This window comes from Scyliorhinus torazame, chromosome 2 (genome assembly GCF_047496885.1).
Source record: "Scyliorhinus torazame isolate Kashiwa2021f chromosome 2, sScyTor2.1, whole genome shotgun sequence".
In the NCBI taxonomy this organism is placed as follows: Eukaryota; Metazoa; Chordata; class Chondrichthyes; order Carcharhiniformes; family Scyliorhinidae; genus Scyliorhinus; species Scyliorhinus torazame.
Window position 1 is genome coordinate 12,494,333 of NC_092708.1, and position 8,780 is coordinate 12,503,112.

Consider the following 8,780-nt stretch of genomic DNA (forward strand, 5'->3'; position numbering starts at 1 on the left):
CGACAGACCCATCCCCACCAGTACTGTACCCCAGTGTTATACAGTGACAGACCCGTCCCCGCCAGTACTGTATCCCAGTGTTATACAGTGACAGACCTGTCAACATCAGTACTGTACCCCAGTGTTATAGTGACAAACGCGTCCCCACCAGTACTGTACCCCAGTGTTACACAGTGACAGACCCGTCCCCCCCAGTACTGTACCCCAGTGTTATACAGTGACAGACCTATCCCTACCAGTACCTGTACCCCAGTGTTAAACAGTGACAGACCCGTCCCCACCAGTACTGTACCCCAGTGTTGTACAGTGACAGACCCGTCCCCACCAGTACTGTACCCCAGTGTTGTACAGTGACAGACCCGTCCCCACCAGTACTGTACCCCAGTGTTATACAGTGCCAGACACTTCCCCACCAGTACTGTACCCCAGTGTGACCCAGCGACAGTTATCCCCACCAGTACTGTACCCCAGTGTTATACAGTGACAGACCCGTCCCCACCAGTACTATACCCCAGTGTTATACAGTGACTGACCCCATCCCCACCAGTACAGTACCCCAGTGTTATACAGTGACTGACCTGTCCCCACCAGCACTGTACCCCAGTGTTATACAGTGACAGACCCATCCCCACCAGTACTGTACCCCAGTGTTATACAGTGAGACCCATCCCCACCAGTACTGTACCCCAGTGTTATACAGTGACTGACCCATCCCCACCAGTACTGTACCCCAGTGTTATACAGTGACTGACCCGTCCCCACCAGTACTGTACACCAGTGTTACCCAGCGACAGGCCCATCCCCACCAGTACTGTACCCCAGTGTTACCCAGTGACAAACCCGTCTCCACCAGTACTGTACCCCAGTGTTACCCAGCGACAGACCCATCCCCACCAGTACTGTACCCCAGTGTTGCCCAGTGACAGACCCGTCTCCACCAGTACTGTACCCCAGTGTTATACAGCGACAGACCCATCTCCACCAGTCCTGTACCCCAGTGTTATAAAGTGACAGACCCGTCCCCACCAGTACTGTACCCCAGAGTTATGCAGTGACAGACCCATCCCCACCAGTACTGTACCCCAGTTTTATACAGCGACAGACCTTACCTCACCAGTACTGTACCCCAGTGTTATAGTGACAGACCCGTCCCCACCAGTACTGTACCCCAGTGTTATAAAGTGACAGAAACCTTCCCCACCAGTACTGTACCCCAGTGTTATACGGTGACAGACACGTCCCCACCAGAGCTGTACCCCAGTGTTATACAGTGACAGACCCATCCCCACCAGTACTGTACCCCAGTGTTATTCAGTGTCAGACACGTCCCACCAGTACTGTACCCCAGTGTTATACAGTGACAGACCCATCCCCACCAGTACTGTACCCCAGTGTTATACAGTGACAGACCCATCCCCACCAGTACTGTACCCCAGTGTTATACAGTGACAGACCCGTCCCCACCAGTACTGTACCCCAGTTTTATACAGCGACAGACCTTACCCCACCAGTACTGTACCCCAGTGTTATACAGTGACAGACCCGTCCCCACCAGTACTGTACCCCAGTGTTATACAGTGACAGACCCATCCCCACCAGTACTGTACCCCAGTGTTATACAGTGACAGACCTGTCCCCACCAGTACTGTACCCCAGTGTTATACAGTGACAGACCTGTCCCCACCAGTACTGTACCCCAGTGTTATACAGCGACAGACCCGTCCCCACCAGTACTGTATCCCAGTGTTACACAGTGACAGACCCGTCCCCACCAGTACTGTACCCCAGTGTTATACAGTGACAGACCCGTCCCCACCAGTACTGTACCCCAGTGTTATACAGTGACAGACCCGTCCCCACCAGTACTGTACCCCAGTGTTGTACAGTGACAGACCCGTCCCCACCAGTACTGTACCCCAGTGTAATACAGTGCCAGACACTTCCCCACCAGTACTGTACCCCAGTGTGACCCAGCGACAGTTATCCCCACCAGTACTGTACCCCAGTGTTATACAGTGAGACCCATCCCCACCAGTACTGTACCCCAGTGTTATACAGTGTCTGACCCATCCCCACCAGTACTATACCCCAGTGTTATACAGTGACAGACCCGTCCCCACCAGTACTGTAGCCCAATGTTCCTCAGCGACAGGCCCGTCCCCACCAGTACTGTACCCCAGTGTTACCCAGCGACAGGCCCATCCCCACCAGTACTGTATCCCAATGTTATACAGTGACAGACCCGTCCCCACCAGTACTGTACCCCAGTGTTATACAGTGACAGACTCGCCCCCACCAGTACTGTACCCCAGTGTTGCCCAGCGACAAACCCGTCCCCACCAGTACTGCACCCCAGTGTTATGCAGTGACAGACCCGTGCCCACCTGTACTGTACCCCAGTGTTACCCAGCGACAAACCCGTCCCCACCAGTACTGTACCCCAGTGTTATACAGTGACAGACACAGACCCGCCCCACCAGTACTGTACCCCAGTGTTACCCAGCGACAGGCCCATCCCCACCAGTACTGTATCCCAGAGTTATGCAGTGACAGACCCATCCCCACCAGTACTGTACCCCAGTGTTATACAGTGACAGACCCGTCCCCACCAGTACTGTTCCCCAGTGTTACCCAGCGACAGACCCTCCCCACCAGTACTGTATCCCAGAGTTATGCAGTGACAGACCCATCCCCACCAGTACTGTACCCCAGTGTTATACAGTGACAGACCCGTCCCCACCAGTACTGTTCCCCAGTGTTACCCAGCGACAGACCCTCCCCACCAGCACTGTACCCCAGTGTTATACAGTGACAGACCCGTCCCCACCAGTACTGTACCCCAGTGTTATAAAGTGACAGAAACCTTCCCCACCAGTACTGTACCCCAGTGTTATACAGTGACAGACCCTCCGCACCAGCACTGTACCCCAGTGTTATACAGTGACAGACCCATCCCCACCAGTACTGTACCCCAGTTTTATACAGCGATAGACCCATCCCCACCAGCACTGTACCCCAGTGTTATACAGTGACAGACCCGTCCCCACCAGTACTGTACCCCAGTGTTATAAAGTGACAGAAACCTTCCCCACCAGTACTGTACCCCAGTGTTATACAGTGACAGACCCTCCGCACCAGCACTGTACCCCAGTGTTATACAGTGACAGACCCATCCCCACCAGTACTGTACCCGTATTGTAGAGTGACAGACCTGTCCCCACCAGTACTGTACCCCAGTGTTTTTCAGTGTCAGACACGTCCCACCAGAAGTGTGAGACAGTGACGGACCCGTCCCCACCAGTACTGTACCCCAGTGTTATACAGTGACAGACCCGTCCCCACCAGTACTGTACCCCAGTGTTATACAGTGACAGACCTGTCCCCACCAGTACTGTACCCCAGTGTTATACAGTGACAGACCCATCTCCACCAGTACTGTACCCCAGTGTTATACAGAGAGAGACTAATACACCTCCTGGCTGTGACTGCAGCTATCCAGCTCTGAAAACGAAACTAAAACTCACCCTGCAGCAAACCGCCTAAAACGAAAGTAAAAAGCTGACAGACAACCCAGCTCTACCCACTCTCTGACATCACTGCAGCAATGAACACCCATTTCTTAAAGGTACTCCCACATGACAATCCCATTTAACCTCCCTCACCCAAACCATGGATATCATTCTGGAGTCGACAGCTATCCTCTTCACTGTCAACTACACGGCCGAGAGGGCAGCACGGTAGCGCAGTGGGTTAGCCCTGATGTCTCACGGCGCCGAGGTCCCAGGTTCGATCACGGCTCTGGGTCACTGTCCGTGTGGAGTTTGCACATTCTCCCCGTGTTTCCGTGGGTTTCGCCCCCACAGCCCAAAAGATGTGTAGGGTAGGTGGATTGGTCATGCTAAATTGCCCCTTAATTGGAAAAAATTAATTTGGTACTCTAAATTTTAAAAAACATACACGGCCGATTTCTGTGGCATCTGCAAATTTCCCAATCACGCCTCCCACATGAAGTCTTTTAATATAGACAACAAACAGTGAGGGCCTCAACACAGCCCTGTGGAACACCATGGAAATCGTTCTCCATTCTCCCCTCGTGTGCACAGCCAGCTGTTTGGAATCAGCTCTTGCCCTCCGCTCTCACCTTTTGCTTTAGGGGCAGCACGGTAGCTTTGTGGATAGCACAATTGCTTCACAGCTCCAGGGTCCCAGGTTCGATTCCGGCTTGGGTCACTGTCTGTGCGGAGTCTGCACATCCTCCCCGTGTGTGCGTGGGTTTCCTCCGGGTGCTCCGGTTTCCTCCCACAGTCCAAAGATGTGCAGGTTAGGTGGATTGGCCATGATAAATTGCCCTTAGTGTCCACAATAGCCCTTAGTGTTGGGTGGGGTTACTGGTTAATGGGGATAGGGTGGAGGTGTTGACCTTGGGTAGGGTGCTCTTTCCAAAAGCAGGTGCAGACTCGATGGGCCAAATGGCCTCCTTCTGCACTGTAAATTCTATGGTAATATCACATATTCGGGGCTGGTTTAGCACAGGGCTAAATCGCTGGCTTTGAAAGCAGGCCGGCAGCATGGTTCAATTCCCGTACCAGCCTCCCCGAACAGGCGCCGGAATGTGGCGACTAGGGGCTTTTCACAGTAACTTCATTTGAAGCCTACTCGTGACAATAGCCGATTTTCATTTCATTTCCTGTCCTCTTTGTTTTGCATGAGGTGGATATGGATGAGGAAATGCGTTTGGCTCCTGAATCCAGCGATTAACCCGTCCTGATTTTCCTGGGGAACCTCCTGCGTCCGTACAGACTTTATCACATTCTCCGAACATCCATTCGCTTCCCACAGGCGCACTGTATATTCCCAGCCCCCCGGTTGCTGGGCTGGGAGGCGTTTCGAGTTGGTGGCTGGGAGCCGATGTGCTGGAGGAATGATGACAGGAAAAGGCCGAATTGCAGTGTTGCTGCCAACAGTTTGTTCTCCGTGCACAGCACAATGACAAATCTCCTTGAAGCGACAATTAGTCTGACCTCTTGCACAGCACAGGCAACAGCGGAGTGGAATCTCCCGTAACATCCTGAAACTTGGGTCGGGGCGAGTGAGGGGGTGGGGGGCTGGTCAGATCATGGATTCGGGAACGGGGGGGGGGGGGAAGAGTCCGGAGGGGAGCTGGTGTCCTTAACTTCCTCTGATTGTCCCGTTCTATCCACAGGGGGAAGACCTTTTCAGCTCGATAAGAATCCTTTGGACCCGCTGAGTCTGAAGACGATGATGGTACTCGCACAGATTTCCAGCACGGCACTGGGGGCCCTGTTGAGTACGATCCTGGATTTTGTTGTCTTTATCTGATTGAGGGTGATTCTCGACTGCGCTTTGCTTATAGGGGCTTCCTGTCATCTTGTGGTGCCGGACAGGACTTGTTTAATCATTAAAAAACATTCCATCTTTCAGCCGCTCCCCTTATCTGTTCACTAATATTTTGCTGTTGCTTTACGTGGCCATTAACTCTGAATACGCTCTGACCCAGCCAGGACTCTGAAACAGGGTGAGTGACAGGAACTGTAAGCACTTCCAAAAAGAATAAATCTTTTATATATCACAGCTACCCATCTGACATTCATTTCCGTTTTGTTTTATTGTATGTGTAGATATTTGAACATACAAGGTTGCGACATCAAATGCAGCAATGGTGGCACAGTGGTTAGCACTGCTGCATCACAGTGCCAGGGACCCGGGTTCGCTTCCGACCTCGGGTGGAGTTGGCACTTTCTCCCCGTTTCTGCGTGGGTTTCATCTGGGTGCTCCGGTTTCCTCCCACAGTCCAATGATGTGCAGGTTAGGTGGATTGGCCATGCTAAATTTCCCCTTTGTCCAAAAGATTAGGTGGGGTTACGGGAATGGGGTGCAGGCATGGGTTTAAATAGAATGCTCTTTCCAAGGGCCGGTGCATACTTGAATGGCCTCCTTATGCACTGTAAATTCTATGATTCAGGTACCATCAAGTCCGCATCAAACTCTCCGAGGACAAACTCCCTCTACACTGCCCCCATTAAACACTCCCAGGACGGGTACAGCACGGGGTTAGATACAGAGTAAAGGTCCCTCTACACTGTCCCCATCAAACACTCCCGGGACAGGTACAGCACGGGGTTAGATACAGAGTAAAGCTCCCTCTACGCTGTCCCCATCAAACACTCCCAGGACAGGTACTGCACGGGGTTAGATACAGAGTAAAGCTCCCTCTACACTGTCCCCATCAAACACTCCCAGGACAGGTACAGCACGGGGTTAGATACAGAGTAAAGCTCCCTCTACACTGTCCCCCTCAAACACTCCCAGGACAGGTACAGCACGGGGTTAGATACAGAGTAAAGCTCCCTCTACACTGTCCCCCTCAAACACTCCCAGGACAGGTACAGCACGGGGTTAGATACAGAGTAAAGCTCCCTCTACACTGTCCCCATCAAACACTCCCAGGACGGGTACAGCATGGGGTTAGATACAGAGTAAAGCTCCCTCTACACTGTCCCCATCAAACACTCCCAGGACAGTTACAGCACAGGGTTAGATACAGAGTAAAGCTCCCTCTACACTGTCCCCATCAAACACTCTCAGGACAGGTACAGCACAGGGTTAGATACAGAGTAAAGCTCCCTCTACACTGTCCCCATCAGACACTCCCAGGACAGGTACAGCACAGGGTTAGATACAGAGTACTGTCCCCATCAAACACTCCCAGGACAGGTACAGCACGGGGTTAGATACAGAGTAAAGCTCCCTCGACACTGTCCCCATCAAACGCTCCCAGGACAGGTACAGCACGGGGTTAGATACAGAGTAAAGCTCCCTCTACACTGTCCCCATCAAACACTCCCAGGACAGGTACAGCACGGGGTTAGATACAGAGTAAAGCTCCCTCTACACTGTCCCCATGAAACACTCCCAGGACAGGTACTGCACACTCTCAGGGTTTATGCTATGTGAAGGTGCTGGAGGGAGGATAATATAATGCTGTGTTGCAGTGTCACCTCCAACTGTTCACAATGTGCTAAAACTCTTGAAGTGACAGTTACTGTGACGTATCACAGCACAAGCGACAGAAGAGAGGGCTACTGTGATTCCCTATCCCTTTGACACTGACTAAGTGAGTGGTCAATGATATGAATCCTAACCCTGTCTTATAGTCTGGTGAAAATGTAGGACTCAAATCATCCCTAATAACAATGGCAAATGACAGTATGGAGACTGAAGTGGGGAGGAGGAATTTCTTGAATATCTGCAAGAGAACTATATTTTTTAAATAATAATAAAAATCTTTGTTGTCACAAGTATGCTTACATTAACACTACAATGAAGTTACTGTGAAAACCCCCAGTCGCCTAAGTTAATCTATTGAAGGTATATCCAGAAAATGCAAAAGCAGGAAGTTAATAAAGCAACCGTATCAAACAATCCATAAACTTTATTATTGTCATAAGTCGGCTTACATTAACACTGCAGACGTTATTGTGAAAATCGCCTAGTCGCCGCGTTCCGGCGCCTGTTCGGGTACACGGAGGGAGCATTCGGAATGTCCAATTCGCCTAACACCACATTTTTCGGTACTTGGAGGAAACCGGAGCACCCAGAGGAAACCCACGCAGACACGGGGAGAACGTGCAGACTCCGCACAGAAAGTGACCCAAGCCGGGAATTGCACCTGGGAACCTGGTGCTGTGAAGCAACAGTGCTAGCTACCGTGCCATCCTATGCAGTAGCAGTGCATGTGACACGATAGCAATGTTTCACAGCAGGAACCCCCCCCCCCCCTCCATATATATACATATAAGTGCCACAGCCCCAACAAATGTTTAAACAAAAATAAAGAAAATAAACAAATTCTGAGTCAGTTTGGACGTCTCTCCCTTGGGGGTTTACTCTCTTCATCCAAGTGAGCAGGGCACAGTTTCTAATCCTGGTCCGGCCCGGTGATTTTGGGGAGGTTCTTCCCTTGGTTGTACTGGGGAAGAGGGGATTGCCATTCCCTGCCAGGGGGCCAATTGGTGGGTATCTGGATTATCCTTCATCTTGGTGTGGGGGTACCCCCCCCCCCCGAGCCTTGACTGGAGTGAGTGATTATCCTCTTTATCTCAGTATTAGTCTGAACAGTACATTGCCCCTGATGGAGTCAGAGAGTTATGGGTTCAGCTGGGTGTAGGTTTTGGGGGTATAGTTTCCTGTGTGTAGGGATGTGCTGGGATAGATAGGTCCAATGCTGTGGCGAGTGTGTTGCCTCTCTGGGGTTTGGGTTTCCCTTTGAGGTTGCTTGTCCATCGCAGAATCTTCTCTTCAAATTTGTGGAGCCTCCCGATCACCGCCCGCAGCGGCCCCCCAGCTCTAGGGGCCTATGCCTCAGGGGCCTATGCGCTCGGTCCACTTCAGGCCCTTTATCCAGCACCCCTTCTGCCATCAGCCCCGCCAGCATCTTCGAGACGTACCTCGTGGCGCTCACACCTTCCACTCCTTCAGGTAGGCCCACTTCGCAGGTTCTGCCTTCTCGAGGCATTCTGCTCCTCCACCCTTGCCTTCAATGTTTTACACAAGTCCCCTGGGAGCCCCACCTCCACCTCCAGGGCCCCCACACGATCGCTGTGGTCTGAGATCACTCCTTTGATCTCCCGAATCTGCGACCCCTGCACCTCCAAACACCTCTCCCCCGTTCCAGAGAACTCTTCAGGGGTGGCACAGCTCCTTCGAAGGCCTTTGAGCGATCCTCACGCATTTCATTCCGCTGCCGGCAGTATTTGTCT

At 52.1% G+C, this 8,780-nt stretch overlaps 1 protein-coding gene and 1 non-coding gene across 2 annotated transcripts in view; both read left to right on the forward strand.

Annotated features, from left to right (window-relative positions):
- The window catches only part of arpc2 (actin related protein 2/3 complex, subunit 2), a 64,926-nt gene extending 59,334 nt beyond the window's left edge, over positions 1–5,592 (forward strand). The window contains exon 10 of the mRNA XM_072468637.1: positions 5,204–5,592. Coding sequence (XP_072324738.1) covers positions 5,204–5,228 — 25 coding nt within the window. The 3' untranslated portion in view covers positions 5,229–5,592. The remainder of the gene's footprint in view (positions 1–5,203) is intronic.
- On the forward strand, positions 4,914–5,027 carry LOC140408136 (small nucleolar RNA SNORD89). Its single transcript, XR_011940053.1, has one exon. It is a non-coding gene; the product is annotated as a small nucleolar RNA SNORD89 (small nucleolar RNA).
- Positions 5,593–8,780: the final 3,188 nt, after the last annotated feature.